This window comes from Rhinopithecus bieti, unplaced genomic scaffold, assembly GCF_001698545.2.
Source record: "Rhinopithecus bieti isolate Rb0 unplaced genomic scaffold, ASM169854v2 scaffold_12013, whole genome shotgun sequence".
Taxonomy (NCBI): Eukaryota; Metazoa; Chordata; class Mammalia; order Primates; family Cercopithecidae; genus Rhinopithecus; species Rhinopithecus bieti.
The window spans coordinates 53,416-76,309 of record NW_016807120.1 but is presented as its reverse complement, the minus strand read 5'-3'; the positions used below and the strand labels follow the sequence as shown (position 1 = coordinate 76,309).

Sequence of the window (22,894 nt, the reverse complement as noted above, 5' to 3'; positions counted from 1 at the left end):
GCGAGGGCCTATGTCATCAACTCATCCCCAAGAACATGAATTTTGTTACTTTTCTTAACATGAAAAGTAATTCACTGTAGAAAGCAACTCTCTATAGGAAAGCAGTAAAGTCAGATACATATTTGAAATGACTTTTGTTTTTATTTGTGACCAAACAACTAATAGGGTTTACACACAGCACTCTCATAATTAGTATAATTACTTAAAATGTGGAGAAATTAAAGCATGCAAAAGTTTTTCAAAATTCGGCAGTGTTCTGATTAGTAACTGCTGTTATTCACACTTCTCTCTGGGTTGCCCAGGACTCTCATTATGTTATTCCCATGGCAGGGCAGACGTTACAAGTAACTGGGATCTGTCTGTTTGATACTGTTTTGCAAAGGACCCTCTCTCTATTTCAGTTCCTCCTTGAATCTTCTCTCCTGTTTAATCAAAGAGGGACTTTCAATAGAATATTAAAGGGAGCAGAGAAAGCCAAGCACAGATTATGCATACTCCTTAATCCTCAGAAATAGCTTTTCTTTATCACCAACTCTTTGGCATGGGAAAGATCAGAGGAATTTTACTTGTTGCTGATTTTTTCCCTAACGTTCCTAGCCTTCACATTTATAAAGAGGGAGTTAAGACTGTAAGTCAAGAGTAGAAAGAATTTAACATCTGCAAAGCCAGGCCCTATTTGGAAAAAAAAAAAAAAAAAAATAAGTGTAATAATGATTAGATCATTCTGTTAATATTCATCACAGAAATTTCTTTTAGGCAATTCTTTCAAAAAATATTTAACTCCTTTTTATGTGTAAACCCCTATTCTGGACACTGGAGCTAGATCTGTTTCCTGCCTCACAGAGCCAACAATCTAGCAGGAGAATCAAAGCAAATCACAAATGTATGCCAATAATTGATACAAATTAAAATTAATCACATTAAGACATACAGAGTAAATACTGGCTTCACCAATAAATTAAGTTGTAAAAGTTCTATAATACGAAAGTCTGAACTGAAAGGGCTTGGATTATGAAATATATTTGTGACTTAAAGTTAACAAATTGAGAAACATATACTGAAATAGAATCCATATGAAAAGAATTATTAAATCACTCTCTAAACCATCTGTAACCCAAACCTTAGTATCACACAGTATACCCATATAACAACCCTGCATCTGTCCCCTTGAATCCAAACAAAAAGTCCTTGGCATATTAAAATAAATCATTCCCCAGATCAGTAATGTCAATGGGAGGAAAAAGATGAAAGCTTTTAGAAAAGATCATGATTATAAACATTGCTTCCTCAGATAGGCCCTTTCTAGTCATATTTCTTCTATTATTCTCTATCACAGCAGCATCCTACTTGTTTCACTGTGGACACTAATCGTAATCATTGTGTATATATATATATATAAATGATTATTTTATATATTTATATTTACATAATATACTAATTTATTTGCACTTTTTATCTGTTGATTATCTGGCTCTGTAGTAGAACACCTCCTTGAAGGCAGGAACATTGCCTGTTTTGTTCTTTTTTCTATCTCCAGCATAAAGAACAGAGCTGGCATGTAGTTGATGTTTAATAAATATCTATTCAATAAATACATTCTGCTAAAAACATAAAGTGAGCCCATTAAATCAAATTCTTACTCTGCATCTATTTTATTGAATGTGTGTCAAATATGACATCCTCAGTGCCTTCGAGATACTTTTTTTTATAAAAAACGTTATACAAAAAGAATTCATAAGCATCTACCCAAGAAAGTGCCTCTCTCCTGCACTTAACCAGTCCTACAAATCAATTAATACCTTTATAGGCTCTGTTGGTGAAATTAATTCCTTGCATTTTAAGTAGTACATAAGAAAAGTGAAATCTACCTTTTTTAAATGATCATTCACAATTTTTAGAAACAGATTGTATGTTTATCAAATTGTTATGTTTTCACTGTAAATAAACTTGAAGCAGTAGTTTTGATCAGCATACCACATATAAATGAGAACACAAAAATAAGGGAGGGGAAATGAATTATAATTCTGTTTGGCTGCTTCTTATAGAAAATGTACATATTAGATATTAAATATATAGATACAGATCACACATATATCTTTATTTTATACATGTAAAAATACTCATTATAAGAAACTGGCAGCTGGGTGCGATGGCTCATGCCTGTAATCTCAGCACTTTGAGAGGCCAAAGGGAGTGCACCACCTGAGGTCAGGAGTTCCAGACCAGCCTGGCCAACATGGTGAAACCCCATCTCTACTAAAAATACAAAATTTAGCCGGGGCATGGTGGTGGGTGCCTGTAGTCCCAGCTACTCAGGATACTGAGGCAGGAGAATTTCTTGAACCCAGGAGGTGGAGGTTGCAGTGAGCCAAGATCACGCCACTACACTCCAGCCTGGGCAACAGAGCAAGACTCCATCTTAAAGAAAAAAAAAAAAGGAAAAAAAAAAGGCTCATGTGATTTAGGAAGCTAGAAAATTAGAAGATCTGCAGCAGGCAAATTGGAGGCCAAGGAAAGCCAACTGGTCTATGTTCTAGGTTGAGTCCAAAGGTATGAAAACTAGGAGAGCCAACAGTACTAGTTCCAACCTGAGAAGTGGTAGGCTTGAGACCCAAGAGGAGGCAGTTATTCAGTGTGAGTTTAAAGATAGGAGAAGACTGATGTTTCAGCTCACCCAGTCAGGCAAGAGGAGTCCCTCATACTTAGCCTTTTTGTTCTATTCACTTTTTCAGTTGATTGGATGAGGCACGTTCACATTAGGGAGGGCAATCTTCTATACTCAGTCTACGAATTCTAACGTTAATCTCATCCAGGATAACCTTGACTGACTCTCCAAGAATAATGTTTGATCAAATGTCTGGGCATCCCATGGCCCAGTCAAGTTGACAGAAAATTGACCATCATAGCTTCTCAGTTCAGGTACCTCCTTAGTGCAACTTCCCTGCCCCTGTAGTCTGATTTAGTACATTATCTTCCCTTGAATTGCTTGGGAGTACAATATCCTTTTTTGTATTCTTCAGAATTCTTCTCACTTTCCAAAAGTATTACATTTTAAAATATATGTTATTGACAGAGGAAAATGTTAATGACAAAACATTAAGTATGAGAAGCAATTATGTTTCATTTGTCTCTCAAAAAAGACTTTCTTTTTCTTTTCTTTTTTTTAATTATACTTTAGTTCTAGGGTACATGTGCACAACGTGCAAGTTTGTTACATACGTATACATGTGCCATGTTGGTGTGCTGCACCCGTTAACTCATCATTTACATTAGGTATATCTCGTAATGCTATCCCTCCCCACTCCCCAAACCCCACAACAGGCCCCAGTGTGTGATGTTCCCCACCCTGTGTCCAAGCGTTCTCATTGTTCAATTCCCACTATGAGTGAGAACATGCAGTGTTTAGATTTCTGTCCTTGTGATAGTTTGCTCAGAATGATGGTTTCCAGCTTCATCCAATTCCCTACACAAGACTATGAACTCATCCTTTTTTATGGCTGCATAGTATTCCATGGTGTATATGTGCCACATTTTCTTAATCCAGTCTATCCATTGATGGACATTTGGGTTGATTCCAAGTCTTTGCTATTGTGAATAGTGCTGCAATAAACATACGTGTGCATGTGTCTTTTATAGCAGCATGATTTATAATCCTTTGGGTATATGGCCCAGTAATGGTCCCCCTGTAAGGAATGGTCTGGATTCAAATGGTATTCTAGTTCTAGTCCTTATATGAGGAATTGACCACCAGCTGTCTTCCACAATGGTTGAACTAGGTACAGTACCCACCAATAGTGTAAAGCATTCCTATTTCTCCACCATTCTCTCCAGCACCTGTTGCATTCCCTGACTTTTAATGATCGCCATTCTAACTGGTGTGATGATGGTATCTCCATTGTTGTGGTTTTGATTTGCATTTCTCTGATGGCCAGTGATGATAAGCATAAAAAAGGCCTTCTTATATATTTAAGGTGAATTGAAGTGCTGCTCTGGGTGTCTTTGATTTCTTTTCTCTGTGCACCCACTACCCACTCAGTACAGCAGAGGCCAATCCAGCAGCCACTGCAGCAGCAAAGCCACCTTAGCCTCAAAAGTCAGGGAATAAGGGGCAGACTTGGAGACTCATACAGGCTTGAAACCTGTTGCCTCTCCTGCATTTATTATCCAAGAGCCAGAAACTGCATGTCTAGTTTAAATACATACTTACATATGTATTCATATAGAACAGTATTTAGCAAGCTCATAATAAGAGGTTATATGGTTGAAAAAAATGAAAATAGAAGAAAAAAAAGACCTTGTTAAGATAGCTTTTCTTTTTCAAAATAAGAAGTTTTAAAGTCACAATCAGGCCAGGTGCAGTAGCTCACACCTGTAATCCCAGTGCTTTGGGAGGCCGAGGTGGGAAGATCACTTGAGGTCAGGAGTTCAAGACCAGCCTGACTAACATGGTAGAACCCTGTCTCTACTAAAAATACAAAAATTATCCACGGGTGGTGGCGTTCGCCTGTATTCCCAGCTACTCTGGAGGCTGAGGCATGAGAATCACATGAACCTGGAGGTGGAGGTTGCAGTGATCTGAGATTGCAACATTGCACTGCAGCCTGAGTGACAGAGCAAGACCCTGTCTCAAAAAAAAAAAAAAAAAAAAAAAAAAGTCACAATCATAGTACCATACTTAATGTACCGTACTTAACTATAAGCAATTTTGAGTATATTATAGGGAATAGAAATTGTTACTATATAACTCATTAAAACATTCACAAAGATACATCTTATTTAGTAGTTCTTTTGCTCTATTTGGTATTAAACATGTGTCTCACCAAAGCATAGGTGTTCAAAATTTTATAAGCAAAGAGTTACAGTTGTATTTGCAAATACTAATCAACTGGTGTAATATATATATATGGGGGGGGGGTAGAGGGTAGAGGGAGAGAGTTTTACTCTTGTTGCCCAGGCTGGAATGCAATGGCACGATCTCAGCTCACTGCAACCTCCACATCCTGGGTTCAAGTGATTCTCCAGCCTCAGCCTCCCAAGCAGCTGGGATTACAGGCACACACCACCATGCCCAGCTAGTTTTTGTATTTTTAGTAGAGATGGCGTTTTACCATGTTGGCCAGGCTGGTCTCAAACTCCTGACTTCAGGTGATCCACCCGCCTCAGCCTCCCAAAGCGCTGGGATTACATGCATAAGCCACTGCACCTGGCCCAGTCATATTTTACAATAGTTGAGTGAATAAAAATAAATTTAGAAAAAATAATACAAAACCTACAACTTAAAAGGAAATAAAATTTACAAATAGAATTATCAAAATAAGGAAGAGTCAAGTCCCTGCAAATTAGAGATTTTAGAATAATGATCGCTAAATCAGTTGAAAATTTAAAACACTGCATACCTAAATGACACATGACGTATTTGATGCCATAACAATAATCATTTGATTTGTAAAACAATTATTTATAAATACAAGTAAATATTTAGAACAAGATGATTACTTTTAGGTATTGTTTCTCAAAATGTCCTATTGACATTTCTAGTTCAAATTTAAATTAAACTGATTTCCAGGTGTTTTTGACCTGTGCTGTCTGACTCTTGGCTAATAAGTGTAGAAGAGGCAGCAGGTATTAGTGTATGAGTCTCAAACACTTCCCTTCATTCCTGACTTTTGAGACTTAGGAGGCCTTGCTGACTGACATAGTGGCTGCTGGCCTGGCCTCCACTGTGCTGAGTGGGTGGTGGGCAGAGAAGAGTAATCTAAAACACCCAAAGCAGCACCTCACTTCATCTTTGAGAAAGTCAAGAGTGTTTCAAGTCAAAATAGGTAGAACGAGAGAACCCCAATGGACAAGAGGAGAGGAAGAGAGAGAGATGAGCTGATGCTGATTGAACTCAGAGCTGAGGAGAGAGGGAGGAGGGTGAATATGGTGTGGCTATTGAGCCACATAAGAATCAGAGGGAAAAGAAGGTGGTGAAAGGGATGATAAGATGACTGGTCATGTTACTTTCCAAGAGAACTCAAGAAAACTTTGAATTTCTTACAATGCATTTATTAGAATGTTAAATTTCTTTGCATGTGATACCATATAGAAGATGGGGCAGGCAGACCACCTTTATATGGGATTGCCAAGACCAGCTGGGTCGGGGAGACCCTAACCCAGCGGCGCTAAGGAATTAAAGACACACACACAGCAATACAGAGGTGTGAAGTGGGAAATCAGGGGTCTCACAGCCTTCAGAGCTGAGAGCCCCAAACAGAGATTTACCCATATATTTATTAACAGCAAACCAGTCATTAGTATTGTTTCTATAGATATTAAATTAACTAAAAGTATCCCTTATGGGAAACAAAGGGATGGGCTGAATTAAATGAATAGGTTGGGCTAGTTAACTGCAGCAGGAACACGCCCTTACGACACATATCACTCATGCTATTGTTTGTGTTTTAAGAATGCCTTTAAGCGGTTTTCCGCCCTGGGCAGGCCAGGTGTTCCTTGCCCTCATTCCCGTAAACCCACAACCTTCCAGCTTGGGCATTAGGGCCATTATGAACATGTTACAGTGCTGCAGAGATTTTGTTTATGGCCAGTTTTGGGGCCAGTTTATGGCCAGATTGGGGGGGCTTGCTCCCAACATGTCTCCCTTCTTTTATTTGCAAAGAGATACAAGCAAGGGCAACTTTTATCTGCTACTTCTCGCAGGAGTTGGGATCCACATCTGCAGACTATACAAAGACAAATGACATAGATTAAAAGCACAATCATCATTGAAATCACAGAGCTCCAAGTGTTTTTATCCATTTAAATGGGTTACTAGCTACTAATTTGTCTGCAGCTCCTTTAAGCACTCCAGTTCCTGGCATTAAGGTCAGGTGTGCCTGGGATGCTTTAACTTGTTCTTTTAATTTTGCTATATCCAAAAACAAGTTTGTAGAGTGTCCTTCTAGATGCTTTTTTATTCTTTCCCAAATTTTGATCTTATTGAGAGTATTTAATAGTTTCCACAAATTCTTATGTTTAGCTCCTACAGTAGGCCATATCATTTGAGGTTGAGGTGCCACTATACCACTGCGGTTCCAGATAATAGGAACTTTTGCCGTACTTCTTATCATTTCTACCATCTGACCATTTTGTTCAGATCATCTGAACATAGTGTGACCATGGCACACAGACTGAGAGGTGCAATTCAAGCTAAACATTCCCTTAGGGCACCAATTAATAATGATTCCATAGGAATCATTGTGCAGCACCTCTGCCTGTTCTGCAAAGCAATCTTCCTAAACAAGTACATTCATTTTTCTAACTGGGTCCAATCCTGTTTATAAAAAGGTTTTTCAGGGTGGTATGCCTCAATTATAGGAGCAGATTTATTATGGTAAATGCTGAGATCAGAAAGCATGTGTAACTGTGTCATCCTAATGTGAGTCATGTAAAAAGGGTTCATTCTACTTCTAACTGCTGTTTGCTGTTGGGTAAATAAAGTCATCAGTTGTTCATCTGTATGAAATCATAACTGAGAATTTTCAATTAACTGTGTGGAGTGAACCACATATGAAGAATCAGAAGTCACATTAGTAGGCATATCAAAAGCAATTAATACCTCAATTATAGCTACAAGCTCCACTTTTTGAGCTGAAGTATAGGGAGTCTGAAAAACTTTACTTTTGAGCCAGAATAAGAAGCTTTACCATTACTAGACCCATCTGTAAAACATTCTCAGCACCTTCAATTGGTTTAAATTTAGCTATTTTAGGGAGAATCCAATTAGTTAATTTCAAAACTGAAACAGCTTCGTTTTAGGAAAATGATTATCTAGCATACCCACAAAGTCAGCTCAATGAGTTTGCCAAGTAAGACTACTTATAAAAGCTTGCTGTATTTGTGCCTTCGTGAGAGGGACAATAATTTTTCCAGGATCATATCCATGTAATTTAACAATCCAAGTTCTCCCAATCCCTATCATAGTAGCAATTTGATCTAAATAAGGAGTTGGAGTCTGTGAATTAGTATGTGGAAGAAAAAGCCACTCTCCTAAGTCCTGTTCTTGGACAATAACACCAGTAGGTGAATGCTGAGTTGAAAAAAATTAGCAAATCTAGAGTCTTCTCTGGATCCATTCTATTTATCTGAGCTTTATGGACTTGTTTCTCAATCAGTTGTAACTCTGCCCTACCCTCTTTTGTTAATTGCCAAGGGCTAGTGAGACTAGTATTTCCTCTAAGGATAGAAAACAGATTACTCGTGGCATAGGTAGGAATGCCTAGAGCAGGCTGTTTAATACTCCCAAGTAATTTTTGAAAGTCAATGTTTTAGTTGATCCCTATGTATGGTTACTTTCTGTGGCACAACGGTAGTGTCATTTACTAAGGTCCCCAAGTAGGAGTAAGGAGTAGTAGTCTGAATATTTTCAGGAGCTGTAATTAAACCAGCGTAAGAAATTGAATTTTACAAGTGATCATCACATTGGAGTAATATTTCTCCAGTGGGGGCAGCACAAAATATATAATCTACATAGTGAATAACATAGCACTGTGAAAATTTTTTATGAGTAGGTTCAATTGCTTGCTCCACATACATCTGGCAAATAGTCAGACTGTTTAACATGTCCTGCGGCAACACTTTCCAGTGAAAATGCTTAGCAGACTGCAGGTTGTTTACTGCAGGAATTGTAAATGCAAACCTGCAAACCATTCACAGTCTTGCTCAACTAAAGGGATAGTAAGGAAACAGTCTTTTAAATCTATGACTATTAAAGGCCAATTTTTTGGAATTATAGCAGGAGAAGACAATCCTGGCTGTAATGCTACCATAGGTTGTATAACTGAATTGATGGCTCTTAAGTCAGTTAACATTCTCCATTTACTTGATTTTTTCTTAGTTACAAAACTGGAGAATTCCAAGGAGAAAATGTTGGAGCTATGTGCCCATTTTCTAATTGTTCAGCAACTAATTTCTCTAAAGCCTCCAGTTTTCTTTACTTAGTGGCCATTGTTCTATCCAAATTGTCTTATCTGTTAGCCATTTTAAAGGTATAGGTTCTGGAGGCTTAACAATGGCCATCATCAAAAATTATTTCCTAATCTTTGGCGGGAACTTTGCCTTTCTGCTTGAAGGGGTTCTTTCAAACCTTGCAAATTTTGTTTCCAGTCCCATACCAGGGACATACCCCACTTCATGCATTGTATGTTGACTTTGAGGGCTATATAATTGTTCTGGAATTACAACTTGTGTTCCCCATTGTTGTAATAAATCTCTTCCCCATAAATTTTACAGAAGTTATCATTGGTTGAATAGTCCCAGGTTGTCCATTGGGCCCATCACAATGCAAAATATAACTACTTTGATATACTTCAGGGACTTTACCAACTCCAATTATGTTAAATTGAGCAGGTTGAACTGGCCACATGCACGGCCAGTGCTGTAGAGAAATTATTGCAATGTCCCCTCCTGTATCTACCAAGCCTTTAAATTTCTTTCCCTGAATAGTTATTTCACAGGTAGGATGTTTATCAGTAATTTGATTTACCTAATAAGCTGCTATGCCTTGTTTATTTGTGCTCCCAGATCCTCCTGTTCGTTCAATTTCACTTTTTCCCATTCCCACATATGGCACAATCAGGAGCTATGCTATGTGCTCTCCTGGCTCTGCTTTCCAGGAAACAGAAGTAGACATAACAATTTGAATTTCCCCATTGTAATCTGAATCAATGACTCCTGTATGTATTTGTATGCCTTCCAAACTTATACTAGATCTTCCTAAAAGTAATCCTATTGTCCCTGCTGGCAAGGGTCCACAGACTCCTGTTGGGACCTTTTGCGGGGGTTCCCCAGGCAGAAGGCTCACAGCTTTTGTGCAGCATAAATCTACTGTGGCATTACCGGCTGTGGTGGGAAACAGACATTGTATAGGGGTGAGGGATTGACCCAAGCGGGAAATGCCCCGGTTTAGAACGGGGCCCAGGACGGGCCCCTCATGGTGTTTCCCAAAATAGGGTTCCCTTCTTTATCAAACTTAGAGTGACACAGACTAGCCCAATGTTTTCCTTTTTTACATTTTGGACATATTTCAGGCTCAACAGTTTTCTTTTTTCCCCTATCTGGTGGCCTGACTTGCTGATTTTTTCTACATTCTTTTTTAGTATGACTATGCTTCCCACAGTGAAAACAAGCTCCAGAAAATGGAGTATTTCCTTTATACACCCGCAGTCCTGCCATTGCCTGTGCCAACAAGGTAGCTTTATGCAGATTACCTCCAATACCATCACAGGCCTTGGTATAATCACCTAAATGTGCTTTCCCTCTGATGGGTCACAAAGCAGCCTGGCAATTGGGATTAGCATTGTAGAAAGTTAGTAACTGCAACACTATATCCCGAGCAGCCGAATCTGCAATATCTTTTTAAGAGACTCCTGTAATCGAGATATAAAATCAACATATGGTTCTCTGGGTCCCTGTTTTACAGCACTAAAGGAAGGGTATTGTTCTCCACCTGAAGTGATTTTTTTCCCAAGCTCTAATGCACACTCCTCTAAACTGTTCTATGGCATCATCCTGAATGACCAGTTGTGCATCTAAACCAGCCCAGCCGCCAACCCCCAAAAGCTGGTCTGCAGTTATATTAATTTGAGGTTGGGCCTGGGCATTGTGAGGAGCCTGAATGGAAGCTTCATCTGCCCACCAAATTTTAATTGACAAGAATTGAGCAGGAGTTAGACAAGCTCGAGTAAGAGCATCCCAGTCAGTAGGAATAATCCAACTGGAAACAGTAACATTCTTTAAGATCCCATTACAAAAGGAGAACCTGGTCCATACTGACTTATTGCTTGTTCTGATTCTTTGAGTAATTTTAAAGGAAAAGGCTGAAATGTAGCTATAATATTTCCCTCTTGATCCGGGGGGTGTATTCTAACAGGGAACTGCCAGGCCTCTAAATCACCCTCTCGTCTAGCTTGCTGAATTCCTGCCTGAATAGAACTAAGAGCAGTTGCTCGAGGTGCTGCTTGAACAGTCACTGGGGCAACTACTTTTCACCCAGTGTCCTCCAGAAAAGAAAGATCTGGGGGGTCATTTTCTTCAAAATAATAATGAGGGGGTGCAGAAGGGTAGGGATGAACTTCTCCTTCCTTTGCCACTTTAGCTTTAGCTGGCAAATAAACATGTTCTGTAACCTCTTGTTACTTCACTATACTCTCCTTTCTCCTCCTCATTAGTGTGAAAAAGTTCCAAGGTGGAACGAACCAGACCCCACACCTGTCCCACTATTACCCTGACGCTTCCGAGTTCCCCTTCGTACTCACCACAGGGATTGCTTTAAGAGTACTCGAGTGTCCTCCAGCTAGTTTTCCATTCCAACTGTCATTCTGGTGACTCTTCGACCTGGATTCTAGCCCCCATGCTGGACGCCACTTGCCGAGACCAGCTTGGTTGGGGAGACCCTAACCCTGCAGCGCTGGAGGAATTAAAGACACATACACAGCAATATAGAGGTGTGAAGTGGGAAATCAGAGGTCTCACAGCCTTCAGAGCTGAGAGCTCTGAAGCTCTCATTAACATTGTTTCTATAGATATTAAATTAACTAAAAGTATCCCTTATGGGAAAGGAAGGAATGGGCTGAATTAAATGAATAGGCTGGGCTAGTTAACTGCAGCAGGAACATGCCCTTAGGACACAGATCGCTCATGCTATTGTTTGTGGCTTAAGAATGCCTTTAAGCAGTTTTCCACCCTGGGCGGGCCAGGTATTCCTTGCCCTCATTCCCATAAACCCACAACCTTCCAGCTCGGGTGTTAGGGCCATTATGAACATGTTACAGTGCTGCAGAGATTTTGTTTATGGTCAGTTTTGGGGCCAGTTTATGGCCAGATTTTGGGGGACTTACTCCCAACACGGGAGGATGAGAGTTATGCCCTCTATCAAACAAAACTCATTTAAGATTTTATAACTTTAAGTGCTAAACTAATCATCTAGTGTCCAAATACCATCATCTCTACTTCTAAATGTAACTCAAACCTGACCATTTCCCATCCCTTCCTCTTCTAACTGCTTCATAATCTTGACTTGTCTCCTCTTTGATGTTCATCTTCATATTGCTACAGTAGGCAAAGCAATTCTTTTTAAGTGTAAATCATATTATCAATCTTCTGACATTATCCCTCCAATGGATTCTCATCAAACTCAGAATAAAGTCCTCGCCAAGACTTCTAAGGCCCTCCATGAGCTATGTCCTTTTGAACTCTACATTCATCCCGTTCTTGTTCACTTTCACACACTAACTCTGTCTAAAAAAAATCCTTGCCTGCCATTTTCTCAATTCATACTCTCTCTATATTTCTTATAACACCTGCCAGTACCTAAAATTATATCTTATATTTCTCTATTTTTTTTTCTATATCTCTTTCTGTAATATACACTCTATAAGGACAAGGACTTTGCTCTGTGCACAGCTTCTGGTCCACTGCTAAACTAATGCCTTTAATTCTAAGGTTGAATTAGAAAAGCCAGAAATTAAATGTTATTAAATAATCAATTACAAGTGTAAGAATAAGGCCAGGCACGGTAGCTCATGCCTGTAATTCTAGCACTTTGGGAGGTCAAGGCAGGTGAATTGCTTGAGGTAAGGATTTCAAGACCAGCCTGACCAACATGGTGAAAGATCATCTCTACTAAAATTCAGAAATTAGCCAGGCATGGTGACAGGCACCTGTAATCCCAGCTCCTCAGGAGGCTGAGGCAGGAGAATCACTTGAACCCAGGAGGCAGAGGTTGCAGTGAGACTGAGCGACTACACTCCATCCTGGATGACTGAGCCAGACACCATCTCAAAAACAAACAAACAAACAAACGCTAATAAGAATCCAAGACAAGTAAACAATTTAAATTGAACCTAAATTAAATTACTTCTTTAAATTTCAATAATACTATAAACAAAGCATTGATACCATTAAAGAAAGAATTTATAATTCTACATTTGACTTTTTTTCTCTTTAGTGTACTTTTTTGGAAAGAAAAGCAGTAAATATTAAGTGATGATATCAGGGAGGGAAGGGGTTAGAATCATACAAAGTGAAGAGAAAATGAGACAGAAGATGTAAAAACAAGGAGACAGAGAATGCGGGAAAACTGTATTATTGCATGTGGGTAGTGGTCTTGAATTAATCATTCTCCACATGCTTCATGGAAACACAGTTCAAGGACCTTAGTTTATGAAGTCCCCCACTGTTAGCTCCCCAAATGACTGTGGTCTTAAATGTACTAATTACCTTAAAATACTGACTTAATATATCACATTCGATCATATATAAAATGATGGAAGATGTAACATAATCGTGGTGAAGAAAAATGGTTCTCAAATAATGTTTAAAATGTCAAAAATTTTATATACAAATATTTAGGTCCATTTATATTCATTGTTTCAATTCTGAATATCCCTCCTTCTCCTCAGTCTTTGTTCTGATTTGTTGGGAAATGTAAAAGATTAACCTCATCAGATATATTTTTCCCCGAGTTTGCCTGCAGCTAAACCAGATGGTTTATAAAAATATAATCATTTCTCAGAATTCTTTACTGAAACTTCAATAAGAAAGATAAATGTGTGCTTAAGAATAATCATACAGTATAATTACATAATATGCATTAATGCCTTTTTAAAAAGTACCATATCTATTTTAATTTTGATAACTAATCCTAAGTGAATTTTAACAGCCAGATATTTTCTTGTCAGTGTCTGGGTCTTGCTCTTGATCTGTTTCTGCTTCTATAGAAGGAAGAGCTCAGCTGGAAACCTGTCATTTACTCAGTGCCTTACTGTCTTATTGCTAGAGCTTTGCTGCCCTCCCTGCAATATCCTCTAAGTGTACTTTCCCTTTATTCTTTCTCTTTCTCTGATAACTTACCTTGCCTGTGAATCTTCACTTTTTGGAAGTTGCTTCATGTTTTGCACACCTTGGCTGTTCTCTGGCAGACCAAATGTCTCTTGCCTGTGTTCACAATCCTTTGCATTCCCCATCCTATTAGATTCTCAGCACCTGTCCTAACTCTCCCTGTTCCCCGTGAATGACCTTCCCTTCCCATTAAAGCTATGTGCTCTGCGAACCCTAGCACCTAACCCTCGAGGGACATCACAGTCCAGGAAGTCTTACTTTCTGTACAGGATCAGGAACAGTTTTGTGCTTTTTCTGATACAGTTTCCTCCCAGATGCCATCAGGAACATATTTATTATGCATTTATTGATAATTTATCATGTGTCAGGCTCTGGGTTTCTCAACTAATTCTTACAATAATCCTCTGAAGTAAGTACAATTCTCAGCATTTACAAATTATTTGTTTTTCCGTAATCTTTGCTAGAACTGACAGAAATAAACGTACACCAAATATCGTAGGTAGCTGGTTTCAGAAACCACCTGAAAGGGATCTAGCACTTCTTTATTTTATATATATACTTTAAGTTCTGGGTTACATGTGCAGAATGTGCAGATTTGTTGCATAGGTATACATGTGCCATGGTGGTTTGCTACACCCATCAACCTGTCATCTAGGTTTTAAGCCCCACATACATTAAGTATTTGTCCTAATACTCTCCCTCGCCTTGCCCCCCACCCCTAACAGGCCCCGGTGTGTGATGTTCCTGTCCCTGTGTCCCTCCCAGTGAGTGAGAACTCACACTTATGAGGAAAAACATGCGATGTTCGGTTTTCTATTCCTGGATCTAGCACTTCTTAAACTCTTTTTGCTTAGGGTTTTTTTTTTTTTTTTTTTTTCTATTTCAACTTTTAGTTTCTAAATACAGTTTTGCGAATGCTATGACCCATAAATAAAATAAATATTTGTGGCTTCTCCTTATTTGACATTTTATTCTACAGCATAGTGAAATAAATTCTCATTAGTTTAAAAGGTACACATTAAAAGAATGACACTGCTAGATTTAACTTGCTAAAGCAAATGAGTAATAAAGTGTAATTTAAATATAGCCTGGTTCATTGGTATCCTAATTACAAATGATTTTTACTTATAAGTAAAATATATATATATAACATAAACCAATTGAAACACATACAGGAAGCCTATTCCAGGTACATTTTAATTCTGACATTGGGGTTGTAATAAGGCTAAGTATTTTAAAATTTGTTCTTGTAATGCTTTGCTAATACTAAAGATATTAGCTTTAATTAACCAGAATTAAGTTTTTACCATAGTAATGACTAAGATTAAAACTATAAAACAACCAAAAAATTGCATATAGTACAAAAAACTTTTGATATAATAACTACTGTTTTCTTCTCTATATTTTAACTACCTCTCCTCCTTCAAGCAGTAATAAGCAGTAAGAATATTCAATACCTATTCTCCTCTGGGAAGGGATGACACAACAGAGACAACGGCGCGTAAGGCAAATTCTTGACATTTTTTAAAATTTGTATTTTTAATTGACAAATAATAATTGCACATACTCATGGAGTTCATAGTGATGTTTCAATACAGAGAATGAACAGTAATGTGATGGTTAATACTGAGTGTGAACTTCATGGATTGAAGGATGCAGGTATTGTTCCTGGATGTGTCTGTGAGGATGTTGCCAAAGGAGATTAACATTTGAGTCAGTGGACTGGGGAAGCCAGTCCACCCTTAATCTGGTGGGCACAATCTAATCAGCTGCCACCAAATATAAAGCAGGCAGAAAACCATGAAAATGCAAGACTGGCTTAGCCTCCCAGCCTACATCTTTCTCCCTTGCTGGATGCTTTCTGCCCTCGAACACCAGACTCCGAGTTCTTCAATTTTGAGACTTGGACGGGCACTACTGCTCCTCAAGCTTACAGATGGCCTATTGTGGGACTTTGTGATCATGAAAGTTCAAACTTAATAAACTCCTTTATATGTCTACCCTATTAGAGATAGGGTATCTATTATACACACACACACACACACACACACACACACATATCTCCTTTATATATCTACCCTATTCTGTCCCTCTAGAGAACCCTAATACAAATGATAAGATTAAGATAATTAGCATATTCATCATCTCAAGTATTCATTATTTCTTTGGATTAGAATGTTCAATATCCTCCTTACAGCTATTGGAAACTATATATTAGTGTTGACTACAGACATCTTACAGTAGTATAGGACAGCAAAATTTATTCCCTCTATCTAGATATAATTTTGTATCCTTTTAACAAATTTCCCCCTATCCTTCCCTTCCTTCTACCCATCCCAGCCTCTGGTACTCTCTGTTCTACTTTTTAGTTTTATGAAATCAACCTTTTTTTAACTTCCACATATGAACAAGAACATGCAGTGTTTAGCTTTCTGTTTCTGGCTTATTTCACTTAACATAATGTTCTCCAGCCCATCCATGTTGCCACAAATGACTTCATTGTGTTTTATGTCTGAATAGTACTTCATCTAATATGTATGGTATATTTTCTTTATTCATTTATCTGTTGATGGAGACCTAGATGGATTCCACATCTTGGCTATTGTGACTAGTGCTGCAATAAATGTGAATAAATGTGGGAGTGCAGATGTCTCTCCAAAACAATGATTTCCTTTTCTCTGGATAGATTCCCAATTGTGGGATTCCTGGGTCATAGGCAGTCCTATTGTAGTTTTTTGAGGAAACTTCAAACTATTCTTTATAGTGGCTGTACTAGTTTGCATTCCCAACAACAGTATGTAAGAATTCCTTTTTTCTCCACATTCTTGTTAGCATTTGTTAATTTTTGTCTTTTTGCTAATAGGCCTTCCTAACTGGCATAAGATGATACCTCATTGTAGTTTTGATTTACATTTCTCTGATGAGCATTGTTTCATGTATTTGTTGGTCATTTGTATGTCTTTTGAGAAATGTCTGTTCAAATTATTTACCCATTTTTTAACCTGATTGTTATTTTTGCTGTTGAGATGTTTGAATTCCTTGTATATTCTGGATATCAATGCCCTGTGAATGAGTAGTTTGCAAATATTTTATCCCATTCTGTTGACTGCCTTTTCACTCTGTTGTTTCTTTCGCTGCTGTGCAGAGGCTTTTTAGCTTGATATAATCCCGTGTGTTTATTTTTGTTGTTGTTACCTGTGGATTTTGTTTTCTTCTTTTTTTGTTTTCTTTTTTTTCTTTTTTTAAAGACAAGAGTCTCACTCTGTCACCCAGGAGTTGAAGTGCAGTGGCACAATCTCCATTCACTGCAAACTCCACCTACCGGGCTCAAGTGAGTCTCCTGCCTCAACCTCTTGAGTAGCTGGGACTACAGGCATGTGCCACCATGCCTAGCTAATTTTTGTGTTTTTAGTAGAGATGGAGTTTCACCATGTTGGCCAGGCTAGTCTCAAACTCCTGACCTCAGGTGATTTACCCTCCTCAGCCTCCCAAAGTGCTGGGATTACAGACGTAAGCCACATTGCCCAGCCTAGTTTTTGAGGTCTTTTTCATAAAATGTCTTTCCAGACCAATGTCCTGAAGGTTTCTGTTTTCCTCAAGTAGTTTTATAGCTTCAAGTCTTACACTTGGATCTTTTATCTATTTTGAGTTGATTTTTATATAGAGTAAGGAGTGGGAGTTTACTTTCATTCTTCTGCACATGAATTTCAATTTTCCCAGCACCATTTATCAAGGAGATTATTCTTTCTCCAATGAGTGTTCTTGCCTTTGTCAAAAATCATTTAGCTATAGATGTGTGACTCAATTTCTGGGTCCTCTATTCTGTTCCATTGGTCTATGTGTCTGTTTTTATGCCGATACTATGCTATTTTGGTTACTACAGCTTTGCAGTATATTCTGAGGTCTGGTAGTGTGATACTTCCAGCTTTTTTCTTTTTGCTCAGGATTACTTTGGCTAGTCCTGGTTTTTTGCAGCTCCATACAAATTTTAGAAAATGCCATTGGTATGTTGACAGGAATTGTATTGAATCTGTAGATTGTTTTGGATGGTATTCTCATTTTTACAATATTAATTTGTCTGATCCGTGAGCTCAGGATATCTTCCCATTTGTATCCTCTTCATTTCTTTCATCAGTGTTTTTCAGTTTTTCTTATAGAAGTCTTTCACATCCTTGATTAAATTTATTCCTGTGTATTTTTGTAGCTATTGTAAATGTGATTGACTTCTTGATTTCTTTTCCAGCTAGTTTGTTGATTATGTATAAAAATGCTACTGATTTTATATTACTTTTGTATCCTGCAACTTTATTGAATTTATTAGTTCTAAGAGTTTTGGGTGGAGTCTTTAGGTTTTTCTGTATATAAGATAATGTAATCTGCAAACAGAGACAATTTGACTTCCTCCTTTTCAATTTGGATAGCTTATATTTCTTAAATTACTGACTTGAAAATAAAAAGCCAGGGATAAGGCATAAGGGAAGATGATCTAGAAGAATATATGATTAGCTCAAGTCTGTTTTTACTGTCCCTGAGACCAAATAAAGCATGTTAAATAAAGGGTTAAAAGAAAAGAGGAAAAACGCAAGAGTTAGATGTTGGTCAGAAAGGAATCTATTCCTTGTCCCCCATCTACAGGCAGACTGCAGGACTAGTGATGTAGAGGTGATGGAAATCTCAGAATAACTTTGTCTCACTTTCCAAGTGCACCCCAGGGTGAGGGCTGGCCTCACAGCATTCCCTTAAGTCCAGCCAAACAGAAGAAATTGCTGTGGAGTGTCCAGTCAGACAGCCTGAGATGTCTCAGAAGTCACTTGCAACTCAATGTGGTGGGAAGGGTAGAAAATGTTTTTTCATGTGGTTATGGGTACCGCAGATATGATACTGGCCAGTGAGAAAGGACAAGCAGATGCCAGTGGGACCTGGATGAACCAGTTCTAAATTATTATAGAGGAAGAAGGGTGATACTTACGTTCTTTGTCTCGTAGAACCAGGCCTACCCATTAGTAAAAGCTCTGGTGCTGTATATTTTCCTGGGATTTTTTAAAGAAAGAAGCCAGACCAGTCTCTACTCTGTTTCTTATTAGTTCCTGACACATCAATGCCATCCCTCCTCCAATGCCACATTACTTCTAATTCTCATGAAATTTAACCAAAAAAGGCCTGGCGCAGTGGCTCACGCCTATAATTCCAGCACTTTGGGAGGCCAAGGCGGGCAGATCACCAGGTCAGGAGATTGAGACCATCCTGGCTAACACGGTGAAACCCCGTCTCTACTAAGAATACAAAATAAAATTAGCAGGGCATGGTGGCAGGAGCCTGTAGTCCTAGCTGTTGGGGAGGCTGAGGCAGGAGAATGGCGTGAACCCAGGAGGCGGAGCTTGCAGTGAGCCTAGATTGCGCCATGGCACTCCAGCCTGGGTGACAGAGCAAGACTCTGTCTCAAAAAAAAAAAAAAAAAAAGAAAAAAGAAATTTAACAAAAAGGATCTAAACATTATAGAACACCTCAAGGACCCCAAGCATAGACAGCTTATTCATCTTATTTTCTGCTATAAGGAATATTGCAAACCAACACACTGAAAAAGTAAAATTATAGTTAATTAAAAATTAGGTTTTACACGACAAATCACAACATACTGGCACACTCCAATAAAATGGGTTATTTATCTCTAGTGAGGAGTAAGTGGATAACAAACACAATTGTGAATATGTGCATCTGAACACATGAGCAAAATGCTCAATATGCCGGTGACATCTTTATATAAGAAATTGTGAAGAAATTGACTTCACTTTGTTTAATCTGTCCTTTCTGAAGAAATGAAAGTCTAACCCCACAAGAACTGGCGTTAATATAAAACGCTATGCCAATAACCTTAAAAATATCAGTTTATAGTAGAAATAAGAATTAATAAGTCAAAGAAGTTTGATCTGCCCAATCACAAAGTGAAGTCTTAGGCCAATTACAAGTCCTATGGCGCCATTTCATGCTGTGTAATGTACCTGCAAATGACCTGAAATAATTTTAAAGTAGAGAAATACAAAAGCAAATAACTTGAGAAATTGAAATGAACACTAAGTGACAAGCACCTCAATTACATAAAGAAATATGATTGTAAATCACAGTTTACACACATTTAACATAGCACTATTGTATGTATATTAGTGTGACTACAAAATGTAATAGGCTAATACTCTCTGCATGAAACTTGAGACTAGCAGGAATGGGAAAAAACAGTGAAGAGTTGCAAAATAATATAAGTTATATACAAATTATCCATCAGGAAACAGGAAGTATAACATGATCAGATTTACATGTTCAAAAATTCACACAGTGATTGATGGGTTATTGAACCGAGACAGACCAACAGTCGACATAGGCAGAAAAATAGAAGCCTATTATAGTTGCCCGGGTGAGAAATTCTGGTTGTAGAGGTGGAGGGAAGAAGGTAGGTATGAAAGAGATAAAGAAATAGATATGACTGACCCTGGTAATTGATTGAACTTGAAATTAAGGAGGAGTCCAAGAGAAACGTAAAATTCTGGCATGGGCTACTGAGCAGTGTGGACAAAGAGAATAAGGTTTTTTTTTTGAAGATGTTGAGTAGAAAAAATCTGAAGTACATACAGGTGAAGCTGTCCAAGAGGAAGTCATATACATGGGTCTGGAATTTAACTTTACCTTTAGGTCAATGGATAGAAATTTGGGGCATTTTGCAATCCAGAACTGGAATATGAATTTGACCTTATTTATATTTTGTGTATAACCAGTGTAGTGCAGGTAAAGAGCCTGGGTATCAAAGCCAGAGCACCTGGATCCTAAACCCAGCTTTAAGACTTACTAGCTGTGTGACCTGAGGGACATTTCTGGTCCCTTTGTGGCTCATTTTATCATCTCTCAAATGGGAAGGGTTACTATAATTACTGCCACACTGCATAGTTAGGAGGAATAAGTAATTGAATACATATAAAACCCTTACTGCTTAATAAATATTAGCCATTAATGTCGGGTTGAACAAAATGAAATTGTCATTTTGAAAGTCAAAAAGTCAAATATTGAAATTTCATATGATTCAATTTCAGATCTGTCAGTGCATAAATCTTGTGGCATTTTCCTGTTTCGCAAATTCAGTCTCACCTGTAGTAACTCCATCTGCTCTACCCTGGATGATATAAACAGGTGCCACAAGTCATCTGAGAATATGCATGGACTTAAAGAGGCAATTCTTGAAATAAAATGTCAGACTTCTGTTTGACTTTTCTCTTAACCTCTGAAATCCTTTCAGTTGCGGAAGTGGAATGATCTTATTTGTTTTCATTGCAAAATGACAAAATACCCTGGCAATTTTCCTGAAATATGCGCTTTGTTTGAACAGAGTTGTATAGCGAAGATTATCATTAGTATCAACACCCTTGGAGAGGAGTTATATATACTATCTCAGAGAGAGAAAAAAAAAAAGCCTACTTTACCAACGAATCTCTGGGACTTAGCTAAATAATTATGGAACTAGAATTCAGGTCTTTATTCACTCACTAACCATCTGCTTCCTTTAGGTTATATTCTAAGTAGTGGAATCAAGAGATGAGAAACATGAACACAACATAAAAGATCCAGCTGACTTGAAACCTTATGCATTCCAATATTGCTATTAAGAGCAAAAATAAACTTGTATACTGGTACTATTTCTATAAACATGAATATTTTGATGGGGTCATTACTGCAAATCCTTTGTGTAATAAAACATTGTGGTTTGAGGTTCTATTCAGAACATAGATCATACAATTTTCAAAATCTAAATTGGGTAGCTAATCCAAATCTTGTCTGTGTCTTCAAATGAATGCAGCAGTTAGAGTTCTAGCACATATGGCCAACAACTTCAGACATGTGTTTCAAATATTATAGAAAAGACCTGGGTGGGCAGGCGCTTTGTTGGATTTTAAGAGAAGGAGATTGTGAAGTATTTGCACATGCATTAAAAGTAAATGTTAGAGTATGTATATAACATTTAACAGGTATTCGGCTTCTGAAAAGAAACAAAAGATGGATGTTACTTTGCAGTGTATATAACAAGCAAATATTTTGGAATGATCAAAATATTAATCTTTCCTATTGATCCATCTTTTGAAGTCTTGATATTGATCCTCCTCATTCTTTATTTCTTCTGAAAAGTCTTTAATCAATGTTTCTCTTTCTTTAAAATAAAGGCAGCACTTTCTTTATAGGTACCACATGATTGGAAATTTATTTTGTTATTTATTTGTGTTCAGTTATCCAGCCTACTTTTTTAAAAGCAAAGTTCAGAAATCTATCATTAAAAATTGAATACTGAACCAAAAGGAATCTTTTGTTCATAAGATAAAGTTTGTTTCTTCTGTTTGTAGTAATGCCAGGCAAACAAACAAACTAACAAAGAAAAAGTCAATTGCAAAGCAATACTAGGAATTCTCTGACATGGGAATTTTAACTGTGGCTATTTCACTAGTATGCTATATTATTTTCTTATAATCTTATTATAAGATTTATTTTGTTACATGTACATATGGGTTATATTTGGATGATAAATATCCCTGTTGTATAACATTACAAATGAAGAGAAATATTTTAAAAGAGCAACAGCCTTTAAAAACTTGTATATGGTCAGATTTAATGTATGCAACTATCTGCTAGTAGTTAATGGCTGCTTCTCTGATTTTAACTGAGATAAAGTATAATGATGACAGATAAGATGTACTTTTTATTTTCTTCTCCCTTAATAATAAAATATATCTACAAAACTAATATCAAAACTCAAATATCACACTTAATGAAGAAGATTTTGATTCATTTCTATTCTAGGTAAGAATAATGGGAGTGCTGCAATGAACACTATTATTCAGTATTTTCCTGGAGGTCAAAGGCAACACAATAGCTCAAGGAAAACAGGTAAGAGATACGAGAAATGGAAAGTGTATCCATTAGGATTAGTTTCAGCTGTACATACAGAAAAATCTTAAATAATAATACCTTAAATAAGACAGAA

At 37.6% G+C, this 22,894-nt stretch overlaps 1 protein-coding gene across 1 annotated transcript in view; it reads right to left on the bottom strand.

The window, feature by feature from the left end:
- Positions 1–315: 315 nt before the first annotated feature.
- Positions 316–22,894, bottom strand: part of LINC02877 (long intergenic non-protein coding RNA 2877) — a 24,750-nt gene continuing 2,171 nt past the window's right edge. The window contains 1 exon segment of the mRNA XM_017880264.1: positions 316–422. Coding sequence (XP_017735753.1) covers positions 316–422 — 107 coding nt within the window.